This window comes from Alosa sapidissima, chromosome 14 (assembly GCF_018492685.1).
Source record: "Alosa sapidissima isolate fAloSap1 chromosome 14, fAloSap1.pri, whole genome shotgun sequence".
NCBI lineage: Eukaryota > Metazoa > Chordata > Actinopteri > Clupeiformes > Clupeidae > Alosa > Alosa sapidissima.
Window position 1 is genome coordinate 36,120,616 of NC_055970.1, and position 26,373 is coordinate 36,146,988.

The 26,373-nt window shown below is 39.5% G+C and overlaps 1 protein-coding gene across 4 annotated transcripts in view; it reads left to right on the top strand.

Annotated features, from left to right (window-relative positions):
- The window catches only part of LOC121681596 (two pore calcium channel protein 2-like), a 225,836-nt gene that overhangs the window by 79,023 nt on the left and 120,440 nt on the right, over nucleotides 1–26,373 (top strand). For all 4 annotated transcript variants that reach the window (XR_006022199.1, XM_042061418.1, XM_042061417.1 and 1 more), the window contains exons 9-11: nucleotides 15,939–16,038; nucleotides 16,130–16,195; nucleotides 21,759–21,823. Coding sequence is in view for 3 of the 4 variants with exons in the window: in XM_042061418.1 (XP_041917352.1) it covers nucleotides 15,939–16,038; nucleotides 16,130–16,195; nucleotides 21,759–21,823 (231 nt within the window). In the remaining variant the exon portion in view is untranslated. The remainder of the gene's footprint in view (nucleotides 1–15,938; nucleotides 16,039–16,129; nucleotides 16,196–21,758; nucleotides 21,824–26,373) is intronic.

Here is a 26,373-nt window from a genome sequence, read left to right on the forward strand (position 1 = left end):
ACATTCGGTAATATCAATTCTATCTGTTATGCAATTCATGGGTGTCATCAGGTCCATTTACACCGGTGTATTAATCAAGCACCATGCAGTCTGCATTCATAATCGAGAAGCTTGATTTTATAAACCTGTGGAAAGTGACCTGAAGAAACCCATGAATTGACTTTACCAAACATTGACGAGCACATAAGAACCTGTATTAGCCTACTAGAAAAAGACTTCTAGAAACTAGTTCTAACTAGCACAACAATAAAAGTTAGATCACAAACCTTTGCTTCTAACGTGATGACCTAATGTAGGCTAGAAAGCTGTGTAGCCCAACATGAGGATGTGCTCTGGAAGACATACAAAACACTAAAGTAAACAGCAAGTAATCAAACAAAACATCATTGTAGGCCTACAAAGGTCAATGTATTAATGGCAAGAAGACATAAAATAGACTAAAGTGTAAAAACCTGGGCTCTAGTGATAGCAACTTAGCTTAATAGTGCACGGGTATTGTGTTTTTGATTCCCTGTTTAGACTAGAACAATACCCATACTTAGTTGAGCATAAGATATTGTTGCTAACATTATTATTTGTGGTGTAACGCTTAGGTTAGAAGATTATAGGTTCAACAAGCTAATTCTCTGGGTAGTGTGGTCAGTTTCTTATGAGTGTAACGTTAGCTACACCAGGCACGTAACTGAAGCATTCCGTTCGCGTTATGTACTGCATCAATTAGCTACCAATAGGCCTAATCAATGGAAGTAGCTACACCTGGCGTGTTAGTGGCCTGTAGGCTACGTTCGGGAAAATAGACCATTCCTCTAATGGATTTTACCAGAGCCCTTCCTAGACATTCTCTGATTTTACACATCGAGAACAGAACACTTCAGTTACGTGCCTGGTGTAGCTTCCTGTAATATAGGCTGCCTAAGCCTAGCTTGTACCCTTTTCATGCATGCTAACGTGAAGAATATGAACATGCTATTTTGTAACAGACGTTAGGTGGAAAAGTTTGTTTGTACTTACAGCCTGTGAGCTGGTGGTCGATCGTCATGACGGTACAGAACCAGGTTTTCAGAACATCGATGCAAAACCACTTTCTAACTGTAGGCTTTTTTTCAAGTAATTTGAGTATTGTATTCGAAAGGGGAGGCAAAGAAAATACACTTGGTTGAGTATTATATTTTTAAAGTCACTTAATTGTTCTTAAAAGCCTTTCAAATGTGTCAATGACGTCATTCATTAGCACAATGCTAGCGTGTTATGTGCAACAACGACCCAACCTGTAAGAAATCAAAAGGACATAAGTACTCGTTCATTCAACTTTTGACCTATAACCCATGTTGAAGTTATACAAACTACAATCAAATCTGAGATTTGTCAACGACAATCAGGTGAGAGACAATTTTAGCCATCTAGCTCCATTGACTCCCATTCATTCTGCACTCATGGCGATCGCCCCCAGTGGAACTCTGGTAGAACTGCATCCAAAATTCGGTACAATGGGACTTAATACGGAGTGGCAAGGCTCTCCGTAGACGCGCTCTGACAGAACTAATGTTGCACTACTTCGGTGGTGGTTTTCCAATGATAAATCCGAACCATTTCTTCCTCAACTCTTGTTTCTAAGGCAAGACATGCAACATTGATGTGTTATTGCCACAAATAACACAGGCAGGATTTTTTTCCGCCATGTTAGCAACTTGCTGTTAGCTCCTACTAGCTGCAGAGACAATCCCCTAGCTGCAAAATCTTCCAGTCGTCCTGTATGCGGTCACAAGCCAAGGTGGGCGAGGCCATGAATAATCAGTTTGTCACGAACTTTGTGGGGTGGTGGATCTTGGACAGACATGCAGAGAAGCAATGAGTTATGATAAGTCTTTACTTTCAAAAAACACAGGATACAACAAATGCAGTTCTTCCGTTCAGTTCAGTTCAGTGGAAGCTCCCAGCGTCCCGAAAACAAAAGTTCACAGCCAGCAGTCCAATGACAACAAAAAGTCTTCAGTCAAAAATCAAAGTTCCAACAAAAGGTATTTCAGCACAAAAAATAGGCTTTTCAAATTCTCAAAAATGCAGGCAGAAGTCAAAATCAAAAAACAAGAGCTCAAGAATTAGTAGCACAGACAAAGAACGGGTACTCACACTGTGTCTCTCAGGAAAACTCAGCAAAGACTAAGAAAACCCAGGATCTTAAATAGGCTGGTACATCAACCCCAATTATCCAATCCTCCAATCACAGAAGGGTTTCCATTAACCAAAGAAAGGGGAGCAAGTAAACAAAACACACAAAGGCAGAATGGCGACATCTTGTGGGCAGGTACTACATGGCAGGCACAAAAGTCTGTAGGACTTCACACAGTTTCCCTTCGGCTTCATTGGGAAGGGCTCTTTCTGATTCGCTTGTTTTTCCGTGTATTTTCTTTCATTGGCTAATGCGGGCAATGGGGGTAGAAGATAATTTTCACGTGCAGCATGCATATGCAACTTGAAGTGAGCTATAGTATTTCGAAAGTAACAAGTATTAAACGGTTTCTCAGTGAATGAGACCTTTAACTAGAAAAATAAATACAATAGAGTACACAACTGTTTTACCAGCACATTTAAATGACTTGACTAAAACCGTGCATAACTGGAGGTACACCTGTTATCTGAGCAGTCTGTGTGTCCTCATTTTGCGAATGCGAGGACAATATGAGTCTGTTGCATTTCGTTAGATGTCTGAGTCACGCATAATGTTTGAAAACCACTGGCTCGTAATCACAATAATTTAAGATCGTTAAAACAATAAAGTATGGCTCTCCGTTTGGGACATCGAAAACTTATATTTTTAATAGGGTAGACTACTGTCGGAGATGCTGACTTGCAAAGGCCTCGGGATAACACGTTATCTCCACTATCATCAGTCAATGCCCCCTTGATCAAAGTGGGGAATGAAAGAAAAAGTTTGAGAACCACTGGCTTAACAAGTTACCTGCAGTCCAGAACACACAGAATATTGCAACAGAAAGTTGCCTTTATAATCAACTACTATTTATTCCAACAGCATTCAAACAAAGCCTTTATAAAAGTGAAAAAAATAATAATATTCCATAAGAAGTAAAATAAAATACTGTTACTGTAACTGTATCCCAAGCTTCAGCTCCCCACGTCTGTGACAGGCAGACGTGACAGCGCTAAATTCTCAGCTTGTTTATACCCCACACTGAACGCGTAAGACCGCTAGGCCCATCACTGTGGGGTGCGGTAGCCTACTCTCTGGGATTTAAGTCAAGCAATATAACCATACAAATGTTTCAAAATGAGTAATTTCGGCTTTGTCTGAACTGGCCATTGTAGGCTACGTAAAAAAAAAAAATCAATTAAGCCCTATCCAATGATATCGGCAATTGTTTGTTTTCCAAAGTAAGAATTTCACTTCACCATGCACCTTCGACAATGAATATCTCATTACACTTATGTTACTGTTAAACGTAGGCCTAACTGTTATCATTACAAACATTATTCTGTGTCCTAAAAACTGGCATTTTATGGCATTGTGTCATGTAAGGTCGTTGCAAAATCTAGAGAAATGTGTGAGGTGGTCAGCGGGGGACAATTGACCTATCACAAGCCCCGCCCATCGAACGCGGATGAGCCAATGGCAGTCCAGTAGCTCCGCACATGTAGATAAAGTCCGACAGCTTCACCTTACGGCTCCATAGAAATGCATGGGAAGCCGTGATTTTTTTTCCGGTTTTATGGGATTGTATAGTGATGTAAATAGAAAAGGGATGGCCAAACGACATGTGTGGGATTAACGCAACACCGATACACAGAATAATGGCTTTCAATCTTGATTATGCTTTTTTGTTATTATGTTAAATTAGATTAAATGATATCCTCCCAGCTCTCCCCTATTTTAAGCAAAGGGTTAAGCTTACTCCTTAGCAAACCACAATGAAACAGTGCTCCACCACATCTATGGATTAAGCCAAACAGTTAACTCAATGTAAGTAAGATAAACAAGATTGTTTATTGTTCTCAGCACTGCCAGCATTATGTATAAAATGATTGTCACTTAGAGGAGACTCGTAGACAACTAAGGTTAGCATAGTTAGCTAACCGCTGCTAACGTGCTAGCATCGCCTCGTCAGAAAAGCATGGGGCTGTGCACAGTAGTATAACATTTATTCACCATAAATTAATAAAGTTGAAGTCGCTCTGCAATGTAGACTATGTTTCCGTTTATTTGCAGTACCATGTTCCTTACATGACATGACCTGGTGCCCTAGCAATATGCATGCAAGTCTATCTAGCACAGCTAGCTATTAATATCAGTGAGTCCCACTCACCCCCCGTCTAAGTTTGTCACCCAACAAACCTAGATATTAATTTTTATACATGTGTCTCCATGGCATACTGGAGTTGTTCAACGGATTCTAAATGAAATCAAGTCCGTGACTCTGTAAAAGAGCCTCTTAGGTTGTAACTTTTACAGACAGGCTTACAGGTACCATTGAAGTTCTAGTCAACTCCGGTCTTAGCTGTCGGACTTAGCAACAGTAACTAAGGGGGGCGGGACTTCGCGAAAGGTCAATTGAGACACACATTGGATTGTGTTATTACTTGAACATTCCACACTATCCACAGCTGTGGCAAAGATCCTTGATTACTAGCAAGATAGAGCAACGTAATTCGTTACTATGGGAGCAAAACGGGACAGTTCCGGTCTGCATAAGTGGGAGTGTCACCCTACGTCACTAAATAAACTTTCTCTCTTAATAAGCAATAACAACAGATAAACATAATTGTGTTCACAGTATTATTGTCCATAATCATGTATGATACCAATGAATCATTCTTAAGGACATGATATGAATAATTTAATTAGTCATGTGAACCGAGCTAGCTAGCTAGCTAACGCTAGCTTAAAATGCTATACAAGTGGATGGTAGTAGCTATGGCAATACAGCTATGCGCTAACAAGTGACTAGTAGTTGAAGGACTTCGCTTAAACTTAATATACTGTTGCAAATTCGCTTGAGTATAAACTATCCACTTTAACTAATGTCAGTAGTGTTATTCAGCTAGTTGTCATTTCAAAGAAATTACACTTCTCCGTTTAAAATGTTACCTTAGCTAAGAGGCTAGCTAGCATGATAACAACCAGACAGTAACTGGCAGCAGCATGGTCTAATATTAAGTTATTTTATTACAAATCCGAACACTAAAAAATTACACTATTAGGCTTGAAATGATCCCAAACACTTACAGATTATGACACAATTTTCCAAAAACCCCTCAACAAATCCAGAAAGACAAAATGACCAATTTATTGGTCAAATTCCACAAGTCTCCATTGACATTAGTGCAGCAAGGGCTTACTCTGGTCTGCATAAAGGGGGATTTTCCCCCCTCCCCCTTGCAATAATCGAACGCGGAAATTGTCGAACGTTTGCGCCTCTCGCTCCGCTTGAACCCTCTCTGGCTGTGGTATCGGGGGCAGGAGTCTTCGTTGCTATGGATGACGTTATTACTCATGCACTAGCTTGACTGAAGTGACCACCTTGATTGGCTGATGATTGTAACGCGGGAATGATTCCAAACACCTCCCTTACAATGAGTGGCAGGTGACAGAAGTCTGAGAATGCGTGCGCTACACAAGGACGGAAGATGATGAATAACTGAATAAAAAGGCCTAGCCTAAATTAATCAAGAGTAAGGCAAAACAAATAGCCTAGTAGCCTAATGAAACATACGGATTGATGTCAAGTCAGTTTTATTTGTATAGCGCATTTAACATGCACAGAGTGCAACCCAAAGCGCTCCACATATAAGACATTGTCATTGACACATAGACTAACAAAGACGAACAGAGTGGCGTAGTCTCCAGCGTACCCGTGACACCAAGACATACAAGACAGACAACAAACAAATTAATAAATAAAATAAATAAAAATAAAATTAGTCCAATTTCCAACCGGCTGAAAATGTCCAAGGGCAATAATGACTCGCGTGAAACTGCGCACAGCTGTGTCTCCACAACCGATGCAACGCCAACAAAGTTCTTTGCACTCACTGGCAGTCTGGAGATAATGTGAACGTTAGGCCTTGTTAGTCTGGAGATCACTGGAAGCATACCAGTCCGAAAGTCGTGGGCGATCTTGTAGATCAGCAACTCGGTGGACTTATAACAGCGAGTTTGTTGGTCCGTAATGCAGAGTTCTTCAACGTTAACGTTAGTCTGCTCAATCCAGACTCCAGGTAGTTGGCATGGCAGCTCACAGGTCAGAAACAGCTCGGCGGCCTCGGCAGATCTTTCGCAGAGTAGTGTAGCTCCAGCTGCTGTCCCGAGAAATCCCCTCGACCAGACAGCGAAGTGCAGCACCGGCTCACAGATGGATGGGAAGGATGTAAGAGGCCCAGGGCAAAAGCTAGCCATAGCAAGCTCCCAATGGACAGACGTTAACAACATCAGCCGACTTGAAAGTAGTAAAAAGGACTAAGAGAAGAACTATCGAAAACTATCAAAAATAACGTAAATAAAGAGAGAAATCATTTAACTAGACAAATCGGATGTAGTATCTTTGTAACATTATTAAATTAGGCTAATCTATTACTATGCCTATGCCTACGTTTGCAAAAGAGAACATTTTAATTTGATTCACAATAATGTTACATTTAATTTACATGTTGACAATCAGTAGCCTAGTTTTGGTTGTTGTTGGTGGCGTTATTGCATGTTAGTTATGCCTACAATGCAAAACTTGTTTTAAGCTGTCACAGCTGGTGGGAAGGTGTGATTTTTTGGGGGATTTTTTGTCTGATTGCCCCCCAGCCAACGTGAATCGGGTGGTCATTTAATAGGCCTATATCGTAAAGATTTGTCTTGCCATCTAAGGCACGAGTGCATCTGTGAGGCCAAACCTCACCAAGTAGCCCGTTTGTTTACAACTAACATTACATTTAATTAAACTGCTTATAGGCTATACCAAAATAGTTTTCAACATTTTGAATATTAGTGTCGGGTGAATTAGGAAATGTTCTCAAAGTAGCCCTATGGCTGAAAGCTGCTTGGGATCCCCCCCTGTCAAGCAATATAACCATACAAACGCGCGGCACTCATTGTTTCAAAAGGAGTAATTTCGGCTTTGTCGGAACTGAAGAGCTGTGGACGGCACGTCAGAGCATGCCCAATAAAAATAAATTAACGCAACGCAATGCAACACAACACAGACTGGTTTAGAAATAATTTAATAGCCAGAAATATGCCTGCCCTGCCCTAATAAAGAAATATTTGGTTAACGGCGAGTGAATCCCGTTTGCAGCCGTAGAAGAAACGCAGGACAAATTAAACATTCTGGTTTTCTCCGAGTGCAACGATGATAGACAGACATCATTTGGACAAAATATAGAGCATATTAACCTCTGTTGCTTAGCCAAATGCCTTCCTGTTACGTCCTGTTATCACAGAGTTACAGGCGATAAACTATTTTTGATGGTCACAAGTTTACTTCATTAGCGTTTATTTTTTTGATTATTAAAGAGTGTTTTTCATTTAAAGGCTTGACTTCGTGCGTATTCAGAAGAGCATTTAGTGCTCTCCCCAATCCCAGACGTTCACATTGCATGTTTGTTTGTAATGGATGCAACCGCAAGATACGCTTGTCATAGGCGCCGATACCGTGGGTGCTCCGTCTCTCGGGCACCCACTGAAAACATCGAGCACCCACGTGTGCCAGCTTACAGTCCCAGCTAAATTTACATTCATTTAAAATCAAACATCGCAGTTTATGTTAAATTCAGCATCTCTCATAATGTGATTGGATATGTTGCTGTCAATTCCCTACTCCATATACTAACCACCAATGAGAGCGTCTCTTGTATGAAAATTCCTGACACTTCCCACCTGAAGAATTAACGCAAGGCTTTGTCGGGTCTTCAGCCCCGAATGTTTAAAATGTATAGCCCTGAATATCATTTTAAAAGTAGTCTGACAAAGCTTATTGTTTTGTGACACAGCTAAACACTGGTACCTCATAGAATGTCTATAACATAGCCTAGGTGGTCGCAACTCACAAAAGTAAAGCAGATATAAAGACATCTAGCCTACAACACGCAGACAGCTTCATGTGCAGGGGATGGTATCTGATGGTATCTTGCTAATTCACTGAACTGTATTAGGTGACACAAATGGTATCACCTTTATCTTATAACTCCTTGTCTGAGCGACTACCAGGCCTATGGTATTTAAAAGTCAGATGTTTCCTGACAAAGACATTCGAAAATTAAGAATGTTTATTGACTTGAAAAATACACTAATTTTTGCAAACTCCCTTCATTCAACCCTTGAAGACATCGCGGTCTGGTGCGCTATGTAGATCGTTTCTCGTACCATTTAATTTCTCAGAATTTAGGTCTACTAGGCCTACAATAACGTCATCACCAAATACATCTTTTATTTTTAGTTGATCAACCACAAAGAGTAGCACAGGCCTACTGTGCACAGTGCACTGACGACTGTAGCAGCCCAAGGTAACCAGTTGTTGTAGATGAGAGGCAACCCCTTGTTTCAGATAGCCTGGACAACATGTTACCTGGGTGTTGTCTACGTTATTAATTAATGGTAGCCTACAATAGTTAATTGATTCGCGTAACATATTAGTTGGCTCAAAGAGTAGGGAATCAGGATGGAGAGAGTCACGCGCGTGTTGCTTTTGCGGGATCGAATCCAGTTTAATGCTAGTTTTCAAAACATATATTTTTTTACATGTCTTTTGTTCGAGTGGCTGTAATGTAGCCGAGCGCTCATGGCGTATGAAAAGCGACTTCAAACTTGTTTGTGAATGTCTGACAACTGCTGCAGCGTATGCACGAGCAAGGAAACCAGTAGGTGGAGAAACCAGAAGGCACACAACACCGGAACGATTTTAAGGCTATTTCGCTTAGGCTACTCAATGGTGCTATTTCACACGCATTATAGCGACCCCCACTCACCGGGGTTAGGTGGAAGGTGTTAATATAGACGATTGGCATAGCCTACAGTGGACTAGGGCTGTCAAAATTGCTCAAAAATGACGTTCGAATATCCCCTCTAAAATAAACACATGTATTAGAATATATTGGAATATCTAGGCTATATTATTTGCGCATTATGTCAGTGACGCGCATCATGTCATCTGTTTTTAACTTAAATAACGTAGATGGTTTAGAAAATGTTTAACGTCTTGAGTTAATGCATTAAACATTGTTTGCTGGTAACCAGCCACAAATAGCCTACAGATTCTTGCGTGTGTACATTCTCTATTCTCTCCAAAATGTGCCCGTTCTATAGGCTGGCCAAGTGCGTAATTCTGCGGCATAAAGCAGATGTATTTGTTTATTGTACAGAAAAATAAAAATAACCTGTCAAGCAGTCAATTGACTACATTGCAGTCAATAAGTAGGGCAAATTGCGAAACCAAAACGTGGGTCATAGTTGTCTAAGCCTCTGCTGTGAGGCCAAACCCATGAACAAAGACGCATTGATATATGCAATAGTTTTTTTTTTGACGAAACCAGCTCGCAGCCGAACGAGTCATAGCACTGAAGGGAGAGGCAACTGGCATGTGATCTCCCCACGGGCCAATGGATGTACAAGTTTCAAGTCTCCTGTGCCTACGATATTTAATCCAGTGTTTTGTCAAGTTGCAAAATGCTATTCGTTTTAACACATTTTTATGATGAAGTACTTTTTGTATAGGGTACTATCTTAATTGCTTTATACTCAATACTTGACCAATGGCTATTGCATCTGTCTATTGAAAGTGAGAATGTGGCATGTGTTCTACTGTGTAAGCTTCATAAAATAAAATAAACAGATTGCTAATGGCCTAAAAGCTGATCTGGGGTGCGTTTCCCGTACAACTACGGAGGTTAGCTTTTTACTAACAGGATGCATTGTTCAACTAACCAACATGTAAGTTACAACTGTTTCCCAAACCTGTCGTACTTACATAGTACTGTAAGTTTGGACCATGATAGTTTCCAAACATCAGTAGTCTGGTGGTTAATGACGTTTAGTAGCACGTGAACGGGCTCCTGCACATACTTCTGTGGCGCATTGCGTTTAGGCCGGCAGATGACAGCCGCCGTTGCACAGCAGTTACCAGTCCCCTGTCCAAGAGTTCGAATCTAGGTTAAGATGGCTGCAAATTGACTTTTAATTACAAGGATACAAGGAAGTTTATTGTCACATGCATATAGTTACTGGAAGTAAGAAATGCAGTGAAATTATATTTATGTATTTTCTGCCTTGGGCATTTTAAAATATGGATGTATGGTGGTTAGAAGTGTAAATATCAATTAGAAACCTAAATATATTTATAATTATTAATTTGCAAACAAATAACTGGCGTCAGTGACGTCTTTGACATGAAGATCCCTGGAACTATGCTTCTACTAGCATTCTACCACAGGTCGAGAGGTGTAGTTGTAACTACACTTTATGATTGTGGTTGCGAACGTTCGTTGCTACTATGGTTTTGGGAAACACTAACGTAGTGTAACGATGCATTGGACTATGTAAGTTCCAAATATGAATGTAATTCTGCAGCATAAAGCAGATGTATTTGTTTATTGTACAGAAAAATAAAAATGACATGTCAAGCAGTCAATTGACTACATTGCAGTCAAGAAGTATAGGGCAAATTCATTTACGAAACCAAAACGTGGGTCATAGTTGTCTAAGCCTCTATAGCGTAGCCTGTTAAAAACGTCGCAGAAGCCTACCCAAGGCTACAGATTAATTCTGAACAGTTATTTCTCTACTGGCTCAATTATCACACCACTGTTTTTATTTGCGTAGTTGCATTAACCTAACACTGACAATAATGTAGACGGCAAATTTCAATTTCCGTTACCACCGTGTAGTCAAACCTTAAGCCATACCCAAGTAGCCTAAATAAAGGTAAATCAAGCTTTTTCAGAAGGGGTGGCAGGCAGAGCGATGTACAGTGGCAGAGCGACGCACAGTGGCTGAAAGTGGTACTAAAGCTTCACGCAGCTTCACGCCTCGTAATGCGCGACTGAAGTGGCCATTTGAAAGCGATGCCCACTGTAATGTTATGAGAGTTTTAAAATATGGGATATTCTACGGGAAAACAGAAACAAAAAATCAAAAAACAAAAAATCGGTCCCCGTGCACAGGGATTATTTGTCAATTTCTAGCAGGCAAGGGAGGGTCATGCAACTTTTGACTGAAGCACTCAAAATTCCTCTGGTGGCCCCTTCAATAAATAACGAACAGTCCCTAGGTTGCTGCTGGGCTATATGTCTTGGTTCATGTCTGTTAACAACTCATTGCCGTCAAACGCGTATCTCGCGGTTGCATCCATTACAAACAAACATGCAATGTGAACGTCTGGGATTGGGGAGAGCACTAAATGCTCTACTGAATAAGCACAAAGTCAAACCTTTAAATGAAAAACACTGTTTAATAATCAAAAAAATAAACCGCTAATGAAATAAACTTGTGACCATCAAAAATAGTTTATCGCCTGTAACTCCGTGATAACAGGACGTAACATGAAGGCATTAGGCTGAGCAACGGAGGTTAATATGCTCTATATTTTGTCCAAATGATGTCTGTCTATCATCGTTGCACTCAGAGAAAAACAGAATGTTTAATTTGTCCTGCGTTTCTTCTACTGCTGCAAACAGGATTCACTCGCATTTAACCAAATATTTCTTTATTAGGGCAAGGCAGGCATATTTCTGGCTATTAAATTATTTCTAAACCAGTCTGCTAAAGTCTGTAGTTAAGTCTGTGTAGGGGTTTCCAGGCTCCATTTCTTTTTACGAGACACCCTGCTCAATTGTGACATCTGCCGGTTGTTTGAGTTGTTGCAGCGCCATTGTAGCGTCACTGGAAAAATACAAATTAAATTTGCGTGATACTGCGCGCGGACCGCGAGGGAAGCTGGCCAAGTCGAAGCACTGCCCACTGTAGTTGCAAAAAACGTCCTTTGCCGAACCCAACATTTAAATAAGAATATTGTCTTAACGAAACAACTCTAAATATCAGAGTGGGATAGGTTGTATACATTTCACTTAAATTGCAACCGCAACATGCCTGATTGCCGTTCAAACGACAATGAAAAATATATCAAAGAACTTTTTGCGTTTGAATGTAGCACGAAAAAATGTTTAAACAGCTGGACAAATGAATTAGCTAATTGATTATAGCCTGCAGGCCTTTACCTATACAGGACATTGACAGTAGCCCAGCCTAACAAGCAGATGTTGCAAAAGACATCAAAAGACGCAATTAATCAGAAATAAATAATGTAATCTGCATCGCTTTATTTAACAAACTGCAAGCAACAAGGGTTGAGTTCGCTGTGAGGCCAAACCCAAGAGCAGAGCCTATCTGTCGATAGGCTATATCAAAGTCAAAGTCAAAGTCAGCTTTATTGTCAATTTCTTCACATGTTCCAGACATACAAAGAGATCGAAATTACGTTATTATATGGTAACGAGCTGTGTGCGCCTGGAAAGACGAAAGAAGATGCTTTCTGAATAGCACAAATGTTCTTCCCAATCGTTTCCATAAAATAGGCTAAGTCAAAGACAGAAAACTAAGTCTTATAATGACATAATGGTATAATCTTTTTTCTATTTAGGATGCGCGGGTGAGGGATAAGGCTTTCATGGTGGACCACGCACTTTTTCTTGTGTCAGGAATTCTGCACATAGGCTTAGTCTGTTCATAGCCCAGCTCCAGCGAAGACGGCTCTGGTCATCCCATACCCTCCCCCCACTTCCTGTAGCCTACCATTATGAAGACCTGCGGGGAGCAAAACGACTTGTTACCGTTTTGGGACATTAAGATTTTTCACGTTAAGCCCCCCTCCCCCATCCCCTTCTTTCACAAGCAGTAGGGGAGCGCGGGGCACAAAGTAGCCTAACACTTTTTGGCTTTGGCTAACTATTTCTAAAATCATTTGAGTTTCACTAGTCATATGTTTTAACAAGCAACACTTGTTATTGAACTAGCTATATAACAGACGTGTGTCGAAAATTGACTTTATTTTTCATACGGAGAAATAACATATGCAGAGTCTTCCCAAGGTCAATCTTGCCAAGAAAAGCCCTCAAACCTGAAAACACATGAGGCAAAAGTGCAAAACATCACAAAACTAACTAAACTAACACGCGCATATTTGTATTGCAATCATTATAGCCTACAGTTGTAACAGCGCGTTCCAATAGCCTCCCTTATAGAAATTATTTAGTTTTTTATTAAAGCATGTTTAAGCATCAGCCACAAAGCCAACAGCTATAGAAAGCTGACTAAAAGCTAGATTAATGTCAATTCAGGTTGCTGTTCACACACTTACATTGTGTGTATCATGTTTTCTTATGGGTAACACTTTATAATAACTACACACAATTCATCATTTATTAAGCCTTTGTTACTTATTAGTTAATGGTTTGTTCATCATTAGTAATTTCTAATTTATCATCAGTAAAGCATTTCTTCACACAGTTATACATAGTTAATAAGCCTATATCTTAAATATGTTTACATTACATTACATTTAGCAGACACTTTTTGACCAAAGTGACTTACATATGTCAGCTATATTACAAGGGATCACATTGTCCCCAGAGCAACTTGGGGTTAAGTGCCTTGCTCAAGGGCACAACGGTGGAAGCCGGGAATTGAACCGACAACTTTCAGGCTACTGCACGCTAGCCCAGCTCCTTAACCACTACACTACCTTAGCCCAGATAGAAACCCCTACAACGAGTTTCTGTTTTCTTCTACTACACACTGTTATTAAACATCTGTAAACTATTATTAAATGCTGTATGCTGTGTATATTGCATAATGTATTAAGTATTAACAATAATACATAAACATATTTTAGATATAGGCTTATTTACTATGAACAAACCATTTATAACTGTGTGTACAAATACTTTATTTATGAGAATTACCATAGGAACAATGCTTTACAAATGATGAACAAAGCATTTTGTAATAGTTTGCAACTTGTTTTTAATAAGAAAATGATTTCATTATAAATGGTTGTTTCATTACTTATTAAGTATAAATCATGTACTTCCAAACATATTTTTGGATAGGCTTATTTACTATGAACAAACCATTTATAATTGTGTGAACAAATGCTTTACTGATGATAAATTATGTATGAACAAGAAATTACTAATGATGAACAAACCATTAACTAATAAGTAACAAAGGCTTAATAAATGATGAATTGTGTGTAGTTATTATAAAGTGTTACCAAATAATGATATTGAATTTTGCAGTGCAACAATGCTTCATAAAGACAGGGGACAAAATCATGAAAAGAAAGGCACCTAATGGCGGCCTTACATTGTACGATTTTGGTCTGTTTTCACAGTTGGCGACTAAATTTCCAAAGTCGGACAGAAATCATGGGAGTTGTACTGGAATCGCGGCGCGCTCCCGTCAACTAGATCGTTAAGTGTAAGGTGCCAATCTTAGCGGTTTTAAGTCAGTCGGAGTCAGTCCTTTTCTAGTTTTGCCGTTACGACAATATCAAACATATTATCGCAAGTCTTTCTAGTCGTGGCTCATGCAAATAGTGACATGAACTATAAAAACCAATAGTGACCTCTCTCCAACACCAAACAGGAAGGTGCAAAGTAGGCGACAGCTGTAGCCTATATGATTATTTGTTATTCTTATAATATTTGTTATTTCTTATACATATTTAGTCGGCTCTTCCACTTGACAGAACGACTCTATATCGGTTAGGGATGTCACGCATGAAACAATGCTGCAGAAACACGAAAATACAACTTTGAGTTTAGTATGCTATCATTTCAGTTCCTGTTTATATATTGCACGATAGGTAATAATTTAAAGGAATCTTAAAGCCCTCCTTACACTGACAGACTTTGGAAAGATTTGCAAAGATTTGGAAAAGATTTTTGAAAGACTACAGTCTTAGACCCTCTCACATCTAAAGACAAGTAGTAGAGTTTTAAGTCACAGACTATGATTTTGCAATTTCAGGTGAACTGATTTTTTATTGAAGATTAAATTGTTGTGAATCTACCAACCTATACATGCTTTAATAAAAAAAAACGAAGTAATATATTTATTTTATGCAAGACTGCAAGGTGCAATAGATAAACAGGAACTGAAATGATAGCCTACTAAGTCGTATTTTCGTGTTTCTGCAGCATTGTTTCATGCGTGACATCCCTAACCGATATAGAGTTGTTCTGTCACGTGGAAGAGCCGACTAAACATGTATAAGAAATTACAAATATTATAAGAATAACAAATAATCCTATAGGCTACAGCTGTCGTCTACTTTGCCCCTTCCTGTTTGAACTGTGAATAATGTTGGCATATACTGTTTAAAAATGGTATTCCATGTACCCCTTTTTAAATTTGAGCACCTGCCCCTCCGTCTCTGTACGGCTGTGGTGCACATAGTGCACTGCATCGAAATGTACTAAATGATGTTTTTCTTAAACAAAGTTCGGGAGGAGCCTTCGGGATGATTGACAGCAATTAACTCACCCACTGCCGCCGCAGGGTATTTAAGCCGACCTCCTTTGCCATATGTCACACGCTCCGGCGTTCACAAAATCATCCCCCCTCCTCCCCCTACTCCTCCGTTTCACCAATTGCCCTGTTACTCATCCTCCTTACACAGGGGGGTGCAAGCGGACATCGCTCTATCGCGATCTCCGCTCCAGGCACTCCAGGACCACGGCCAGCTACCTTGCCAAACACGCACTTCTCCCATACGGTCTAGTCTAGCTTAAGCAAACATACCGAAGGGCGAACTAGTGAACAGAAGTATGCGGTTTGGAACAGAGTACATGTCAAATGCATTAAGATATTCTCTAGGCACAAATCACTAGTTATTTCAAGTGTTAAAGTATATGTGTTCAACCTTATCTATATATTCACTGTACAGAATCCAGAGTACAATGGAGAGTGGGAAAGCTACTTCAGAGACCTGCCAACGTCTCTCTCTTCATTACTTGTGCTACTCACTACTGCAAACAATCCAGATGGTACAGTCACTTTACCCACTTCTCATCCAAGAATGCCTCACTTTCTTCAGTCCTCTGTTCTGAACTGAGCTTTTTTATTTTGCTCCAACAGTTATGATTCCAGCATACTCTCTAAACAGAGGATATTCCATCTTCTTCATTCTCTTCAGTGTATTTGGTTAGTATGAACTCAACAGAAATCCTTGACCTATTGTCATAGGTAAAGCAATCTTGCATAAAATCTCAGTGCACACTGCCAGTGTTATTATCAGTGCTGGTACGGTCAAGTTATTGACTTAACATACAATCATAATGAAAAAACAACAAATAAACAATGTAAAAGAATGTCAGAATTTTCCTGCTTAGTTTCTAAGTGTTCTACAGGCATTATTAAAAATTGTCTTTGTGATTTCATTTCAAGTAACATTATGCTATTTACAGACAAAACAAGTTCAAATTCCAATTCCAATTCAATACTTTATTGCCATGTCAACACAGTTGATTGGAATTTGTCTCGGTGCCAATCCAGTTAAAAAGGCAATACATACTCAGGAACATACAATACATAAAATACATAAAAGAATCAAACAGACAATCATTCAAACCAGTAAAAAGACCTTTTGCTAATTCAACTTCATATAGTATATGAAGTGTCTTGTGCAGTCTATAAAGTGCATTTGATAAAGGTGTATTTAGTAAAGGTCTCTGCAAGGTGTCTGAGCATTAAGGAACCAAATAGTGGCACGGTAAGTACTGTTAATTAACGGGGTGGTAAGTCAAACCATGGGACACAAAAAAAATCATCAAATATTTAGCAAACAAGCAGATTTTATTCTGAATAACCGGTAACACTTTATAATAACTACACACAATTCATCATTTATTAAGCCTTTGTTACTTATTAGTTAATGGTTTGTTCATCAATAGTAATTTCTTGTTCATACATAATTTATCATCAGTAAAGCATTTGTTCAAACAATTATAAATGGTTTGTTCATAGTAAATAAGCCTATCCAAAAAACATGTTTGTAAGTACATGATTTATACTTAATAAGTAATGAAACAACTACTTATAATGAAATCATTTTCTTATTATAAACCAGTTGCAAACTATTACAAAATGCTTTGTTCATCATTTGTAAACCGTTGTTCCTATGTTAATTCTCATAAATAAAATATTTGTACACACAGTTATAAATGGTTTATTCATAGTAAATAAGCCTATATCTAAAATATGTTTATGAATTATTGTTAATACTTAATAAATTATGCAATATACACATGCACTAATGATTAGTTAGGGTGATGATACACATTTTATAAACCACTTCCTAATACTATAATTCATGATTAACTCAGGGATTACAAGTGGTTAGTTAATGATATTTTGTGAGCTTATCTAAAGTGAGAACTTTCTATGCCTTGCAACACATTTTCAAATGAGTTGTAAAGATTACATTCACATTCATTCATTTAGCAGACAAGCGACGTACACATGTCAATTAAATTGAAGGCCATTGACATAACAGTGAAAGCCGGGAATCGAACCCCCAACTTTTCAGGCTACTGCATGCTAGTCCAGCTCCTTATCCACTACACTACCTTGGCCCAGATAGAAACCCCTACAACTATGCAAGAGTTTCTGTTTTCTTCAATACACACCGTTGTCTTTTAGTGAATCTTTTAGAACTGTGTACAGGTGGTCCAGTAGGTCCATGTTATTATTAGGGCTGTCAACCGATTAAAACAAAATCTAAGTAATTACATACTCTGTAATGAATTAATTGAAATGAATCACATGCATCCATTTTGCTATGAATGAATTTTAAAAATATTTCAATAAAATGTTGCCAGATGAGTAAATCAATGGAAAGCTAAACCAACATTATAGACTTTAAAGGTACACTATACAGGTTTAGGTATTTTGGCAACTGTAGAGCTCCCTCTAGAGTTGCAGGATATTTATATTTTACCCTGTCGTTATTTAGCAAAGTTTTTGTGACTTGTCCCCCCTGTACACAATAAAAATGCTTTTGTTGTAGAGGTGAAAGACTATCAATAGGTAAAAACTATCTCCAAAGAGCTATATCTACTGACAAGGTAATGTTTCACGATTCCTGCGAGATTTGGCGGGCCGCCGTTCTTAAAAATTGCTTTGGTGGTTTTCTCGGTAGCGACTCGCTACGTCTATGCTGTATCGCTATGCTAGGTGAACAATTCACCTATTATAAGTTTGTTTACCTTCTGAAAGGTTATATTAAGGTGAAAATCTGGCAAAGTGTACCTAGAGTCGCGATATATTTCTCACAATATATTTCTCTAGAGCTCCCCCTAGAGTCGCGATATATTTCTATTTTACTTTGCCATTGTGTAAATAGCCTACTTCTCATGACTTGTTCCCTCTGTACACAATGAAAATGCTTTTGTTGTGGAGGAAAAGGACTAACAACAGGCAAAAACTATTTCCAAAGAGCTATATCTACTGATAAAGTGTTTCACGATTCTCACAAGATGTTTTTTAGCATGGTAAATGCAAATGACTAAAGTTTCAACTCACTGTTGACGTTTGCAGTACCCTAACACCAAGGTAATTCATCAGTTAGTTAGTTAGTCGGTGATATGTAGCCTATAGTAAGTAGCCTAACCAATAAGTTTGCGAAGTTAACGTTGACAAGGCTGACGGCTAGCATTATTTATTATTATCAAGGGGTGTGCAAACCTGTACCTTCCGTTTTGCTTGCATTGAGTTGTTACAGAAATTCCTTACTGCAGAAATCACAGAGAACATGCTCCTGTCAACAGTTCCACCTGGGTGTTTTTTTAAATGTAGGTTAAATGTTCTATTCACTGGACAAAACAGCGCTTTCTCGTCAGCCTCCTTCAGTCACTGTAGCCAGAACTGCACTGGGTCAAAGGTCACTACGAAATGTGATTAATAAGTGTTAATTTATTAACATGTTATTTTTTCTGTAATTAATTAATCAAAATTAACACGTTATTTTGACAGCCTTAGTTTAATATCCATGGAGGACTAATAATGAATGTACACTTTAGTTGCAGTATTTTCTCAATCCATTATGCAGTATTTGCTTAATCAGCCATTATGCAATCTATGTAGTGTTGTTGGAAATTGCATATGTGATCTCTTGTTGGGGGTGGATTCACTGATTTGAAATGCAACTCATCCATTTTATTGGCAAGGAGTGAAGACTAGCCAGGTGAATCAATGGAATCAGACCTGAATTTACCGGTCTCCTTCGCTACAGTTCTTCCAACTAAAATGTCCAGAAAATTTCCTGGGTTTGGAATATATGGTGGCAGGCTGTCTGGAGTGAACTGCCTGATATTTATCAGTTCTCTCTTGAAATTTATTGGATTTGCGCGACCAAACAATCACTACATTTTCATGCAGCCAATAGATAGATAGATACTTTTATTCATCCCCGCAGGGGAAATTCAGATGTCCAGCAGTCATGTGTTGTCTACCAACAAGCATTCACACTGCGATACACTCATAAAACCCTGATGACAACAGTTAATAAAATAAAATTAAAGAGGCCCAAAACAAGCTACTATCATTAGTAGTACATGTAAATAATTAATAAACTTCAAGCAGGTCCGTTATGTAGTCTTATGGTGGCCGGAATAAATGACCTCCCGAACCTCTCAGTCCTGCAGCTCATGGAGAGGAGTCGGTCACTGCGGCTGCTTTGCTGGGCGACCACAGTGTCATGCAGCGGGTGGCTCCTGTTACTGAGGATGGATTTCGTCATGCTCCTCATTCTTTCATCCACCAAATCTCCTACTAATAAATAGCTTCGAATCAGATTATTGGGAATAAACCAACTATGCATGTGTCTTGTAAACACCTTATTCTGATTGAAATAAACCGAAAAAGGCCATATTCGGTTTACTAATAAACCGTTTGCACACCCTAGCATATGCCTGTTCTAAACGGAATATTGGGTCATGAAAACACCTTAAACGGAATATGCTCACAGAAAGAAGAGTGTTGTAGACCTGCGCATGCTCAATTCGCACAGAATTAGGATAAAATGAACCAATTGTCTCTCTCTTTCCTAATCATGGCGAAACAACGCGCACACTTTTGGAAACACGAGGAGACAAACTTATGTCTTGCAATCAACTTATGTCTTGCATCAAAGACACACTATACTGACTTTGCACACATTCACTCCTCAGCACTCTCAAACATTTCCCAACTCTGAACTCACACTATACTGACTTTGCACTCATTCACTACTCAGCACTCATGACCCCCCCCCCCCCCCCCCCCCCCACACACACACACACACACACCTACAAGACTTTTAGCACTTTTACATCCCTCTCCCTATGCTACAGACCTTTTATTTATTTTCTTATTTCATCACACGTCAAAACACACACACACACACATATCTGACTTTCTCCAACTTTTGCACATCTCCATAGAACTTTTTATTTATTATTTTTGATTTCTCCTCCATCTACCCATGTCCTTGATTGCCTAGCCTTTCTCATACATCATACATACAGTACTCTGCTTGCAATAGCAAGTCCCTGCCCCCCCCCCCCTACATACACAGCACATTATTTCATCAGGAAGCTTCTCCAACACACATCCCCAACATACTTACAGCACACTGCCCACACACACACTACACACACACACATAGTCACTGCTCCCCTCCCGCCCACACACACACATCTTCACTGTCATCACTCACATACATCATACATACAGTACTCTGCTTGCAATAGTAAGTCCCTGCCCCCCCTACATACACAGCACATTATTTCATCAGGAAGCTTCTCCAACACACATCCCCAACATACTTACAGCACACTGCCCCCCCCCCCCCCCCCAATACACAGCACATTGTCTCATGAGGAAGCTTCCCCAACACACATATTGCACACTGCCCTCTCCCCACATACACAGCACACTATCCCATCTCCCCTGTCATCCCCCCAACACACACACCAAGACCCCTGGCAGTTGGGTTAGCCCCTTGAGCCGTGGATCTGCCCAAGGTTTCTTCCTTGGTAAGGGAGTTTTTCCTTGCCCCTGTTGCTCTTGGGTGCTCCTTGTTGGTGCCCCCCACCCAATCCCAATCCTCCCCCACCTTTTGTATGCAGCCCTTGCCACTTAATCTACTAAACCCCTCTTCTACTGCACTTTTTACCCCCCCCCCCCCCCATTAATGCACAAATAGGCTGACACCAGACATAATTTCACTGCATTTCTTACTTCCAGTAACTATATGCATGTGACAATAAACTTCCTTGTATCCTTGTATCCTTGTAAAGACTTAAATGTCATGGAGTTCCTGTTCAGTCAAAGATTTACATCATGCCGTTGGGAGACTATTTGTAGGCCGCGTCATTGACTTATTCGGAATAATGTTGATTGCTGTGTAAACAGGAATTATGTTCAAAACGTGACCTTCTACTTGCTTGTAAACAGGTTAAACGGAATATTGACATAAATGGAATTTGGGCAATTAACTGAAAACCGTTATTCCCGGCATGAAAACGTGATGATGGAGAATAAGCAATAACAAAGAAAATACTAGACAGCACAGTACAGTTGTTTCCATCTGCAGTGCCATCTTAGAATCATGCTGTTGTACTTTTCATTTATGTATGTGACAAATACAGTTCTTGATTCTTGCTATGGCGGGTTTTGTAATGAAAGCTAAATTTTAATTATGTGTGATATGTTTTTCTTCCACCAGGAACATATTTTCTGATGAACTTACTCACTGCCATAATATACAACCAGTTTAGGGGGTACCTGCTGGTAAGTACTGACATGGATCTCTGCCTCTGTTCCATAATTCGGTTTATTTATAGTGCTTAGCAGACCGGCATTTACAGAGATTGTAATTTGTTTATTGTCTGCATGACCTAAGAATGGCCTTACTATCAGGACTGCATCTTAAAGGAGAATTCTGGTGTGATATTGACCTAAAGTGTGTTGAAACATGATACCGAGTGTGAAAGTATGTCTCATAGCCCATCTCGGCTTGTCCCCTGCACTCCAAAATCTGGCGCTAGTTAGCCGATGCTACCAACAGCTTTTTCAATGGTGGTGCTTCGGCATCGGGCTAGCCATGCAAATAAATCACTGTTTTACACCATTTACGAGGCTCAATGTATCTCCACACTTCATTGGTAGACTTCCGAGGGCCCTGACATTTAAAATGAGACATTGAGAACTTTGAAAAAGCACTGGTAGTTTACTTACAAGACGATTTATACAGACAGTATCTTCATGAAGTTTAGCGTTTGCAGCAATCTTGAATTTAGTCACGATAAGTCGAGCGACGAGTAAGAATGAACAGGTGTGATATTCAGGGGATCAGATTCCAAAAATAATTCTGTGGAAATGCATGGATTCCAGTTGCTAGCAGTAGGGGAGGGTTATGTCTTTTTTAACAATTCTGTCGGAGGGTCATTGAACAATTTCTAGCAGGCAAGGGAGGGTCATGCAACTTTTGACTGAAGCACTCAAAATTCCTCCGGTGGCCCCTTCAATAAATAACGAACAGTCCCTAGATTGCTGCTGGGCTATATGTCTTGGTTCATGTCTGTTAACAACTCATTGCCGTCAAAATGCGTAGCCTATCTCGCGGTTGCATCCATTACAAACAAACATGCAATGTGAACGTCTGGGATTGGGAAAAGCACTAAATGCTCTACTGAATAAGCACGAGTCAAACCTTTAAATGAAAAACACTCTTTAATAATCAAAAAAATAAACCGCTAATGAAGTAAACTTGTGACCATCAAAAATCGTTTATCGCCTGTAACTCCGTGATAACAGGACGTAACAGGAAGGCATTTGGCTGAGCAACGGAGGTTAATATGCTCTATATTTATCATCGTTGCACTCGGAGAAAACCAGAATGTTTAATTTGTCCTGCATTTCTTCTACGGCTGCAAACGGGATTCACTCGCAGTTAAGCAAATATTAAATGCTGTAGTCTGTAGTGAAGTCTGTGTAGGGTTTTTCAGGCTCCATTTCTGTTTATGAGACACTCTGCTCAATTGAGCCATCTACCGGTTGTTTGGGTTGTTGCAGGAAAAGTGAAGCTGGCCAAGTCGAAGCACTGCCCACTGTAATAACAAGTACATCTCGCTGCAGTACATCAAGCCCCGCCCACATCCAACTCAATCATCTTTTATCTACGTCACTCCACATACGCTCGAACAGACCAAGACAGCCTGGTAACGAAGATAATATAGCATCTTGTTTCATATTAGATTATGGAAACTGATGATGTAGGCTAAAGACAAACGACAGTTCATGCAGCAACAGTAAAGTTTTCATGTATGCTAGTTACTGTAATTGAGTCCATGTACTTTTTCGTTTATTTGATTTCCAGTTTTGAAACAATATGCAAATTCAAAAATTTGGTTATTTTAAATATTGATGTGTTTAAACGAGAAAACGAGCCATATTTCATTTAATTTAGCCCTCAAAAATAGAATGGTGTCTTGTTTCATTATGATAGACTATCAGTTTAACAGCAACAGTTTAACTGTTTAACAGTCTCCATTACAACCAAATGTTGTGTAACCGGTTAGATCAAACTAGACATATCCTAATCTCAAATATAGGCTACTGCCCAGATAGCAAGCAGATATCGGTCTGCCGTATAAATGAATAAAGATTAGGTTGTGAAAGCTGCGGCTCGTTAGCCCAGCGGACCACAGTAGAACCGATGTGCAAAAACTCAGCGGACAGCGAACTATGTAACCGGTGTAACTGGTCTGCCGGCTGCCGCCAGCCTCTTGCTATCTGGGTGGTTAACTTTGCTGGCTAGCTAGCCAGCTAGCTAGTTCATATCTGACAAACGAGTATTGTGACACCGGCGTTCTTATGGAAATGTTGGTGCTGTTGCGAGTTGTTGCACTGGTTTGAATCCACAGTTTATGTGTTGAATACACAGTAGAACGTGTTTTGCAGTAAGTTGCTGGTTAATAGAATGTTGCAGCTCGCTCTCGTCACGAGTCCTGGCTCTCTCTCTGCCTCCCTCTCGCGGCCAGCGGTTTTAAACTGCGTGATGTATTAAAAAAAAACCTGGCTGACTTAGATGTGGGCTGGGCTTGATCTCAAACCCTGCCTTCCCACAGGCTGCAGCGAGATACTCCTCCATAATAAGGCCTACGACTATCACTCTACACGCCTCCTGTTGCACGTCACGTTTTAACCCTTTTGTCGCCAGGGTTTAAAAAATATAAATTGGATTTTTACATCAAAATTTCAAAAGGCCATGGCTTGCAAGTGGTCAGAGATAAAGTCCTACTGTAAATGTGAAAATCATTGAGTATGACCAGAAGTTTATGAAGGGGGTACATTTACTCATCTAATTTGCATATTATGATGTCACTGGATGGCAACCACCGTGGATTATGCACATTTCAGTAAATACTAGATGTTGAACATATTTGAGCAGTTTTACTTTCTTTTTTTGTGATTTCACCGACATAACAAATGAACAGGAAAACAGTCACATGGGTCATTCCGTGTGAAATCACCCAATTTCAGCGCAATTTGGCAGGTGACCCTCTCCGAAAAAATCTGAAAAAAATCACAGGTGTTTGTAGACCAAATCCATGTATAGATCTTAAATAGTATATCTGTATAACTAATTGTTGCAAAACTACAGCCCTTTGAAACTTCAAGTCATTTTAAGCATTGTGGTGAACAATCCTTTTTGTTCAACTTCCAGCATTATTGGCTCTTTTGGTATTTCCCACACATTAGTGAAACTATGTGAATAGAAGTACATTTTCCTGTTGAATTAAAAAATCCAATCGGATCAGACGTATCTTGTGTACTTTCCCCTCTGGAAAGCTCTGAAAATGGCTATAAATTCATAATGTGAAAAGACATCATCACCTTTGAGGGCTTCTCATTCAAAAAGTATGTGACACAAATTCATCAGATTTCTTTCCTACTCATGTATGTATTATAAGGTCCTGTCCATGCATTAACTTTGGTTGTTATAATTTTAATATTTTCAGAGCATTTTTTTAAAATTGGGCTTGATTTTCAAAAAGCCTGTTTTCATCTTCTCATTTCACCACGTGGACAGTTAACAGGATTTTTTTACATTTTACCATATATCATTCTGTATGTGAGGATCATCTGCCCAAAAGTTGGGCTTGTTGCTGAGTTTCTTCATTGAGATAAGATTTTTTTAAAATATTGTCTATAAATCCACTGAATTTGTATTGGATCTGCAGTACCACTTTGCACCACATGTGGTGCTCTTTTAATACAATGGAAGTCAATGGAAGAGTAAGAGAGTCACTTGTTTGCTGCACATATCCAATCTAAACACACAGTTTATGGTTCATAGTTGAATTCAGGGCTGTAGTACTCGAGTCCGGTCTTGGACTCGAGTCCGGACTCGAGACCGTTTTTCTACGGTCTCGGACTTGTCTCGGACTCGCTAGTATTTGGACTTGGTCTTGTCTCGGTCTCGGCCACTGGTCTTGCCAAATATGGCTTTTGGTCTCGACCGAGTCCAGGTGTCTTTAGGGCCATCAAAATTAACGTGTTAATCGCCGCGATTCATTTTGAAATACATAATGCGTTACAAAACACTCAATAGTGTTTACCTTTGTGGGGGGCTGATGTCACGTAACGGAAGCCGCAAAACCTAAAACCGCAAGCCTGAGAGTTTATTTTACTGTCTGTGGAGTTAGCTGAAGATAAAGAGGAACCAACATTTAGCCAAATAGTAGCTTTACTGCAAACTGCTTTTCACTCTTGTTAGATAACGTTTACAATGTCAAAATGCACCAACAGCAACAGTTACATAAAGACGATACTTTTCGGGTCCTCTCCATTAAGATCCAACTTGAACGTACTCCATTTAATTGAGAGCGCGTCTGAGCGCACACGAGAAGGAGAGAAAACGATTGGCAGGCTCCAGCTGGCTTGGCGTTGTTGATGATAATTGATATCTCCTTTTTAATATAAGAAACTTATAAAAGGAAGGCAACAAAGACGAGGTTAGAGGAGATTGCGGATTTATCCGATTTCCGCTACTGACCAGTTATAAACATGTATGACATGTAGGCTGCACTCACTGTGATTTGAAAAATGGACAAAAATATGAAGAGTTGTCTTTGCCTTTGTGTAATGGAACTGGTGAGTCTTGAAGTTTTCAATAATTTGTTTACATGAAGCACATATTATGCCGATTGAAACACATTCCATTCAGATAGCTAGGTGACTGGCTCAGGCTCATCATTCACTTTTAATTGCAAACAGAAAATGTCTAGCTAGCATCATGTCATTACATGCTTCTATTTCCAAAGGAATGAAAACTG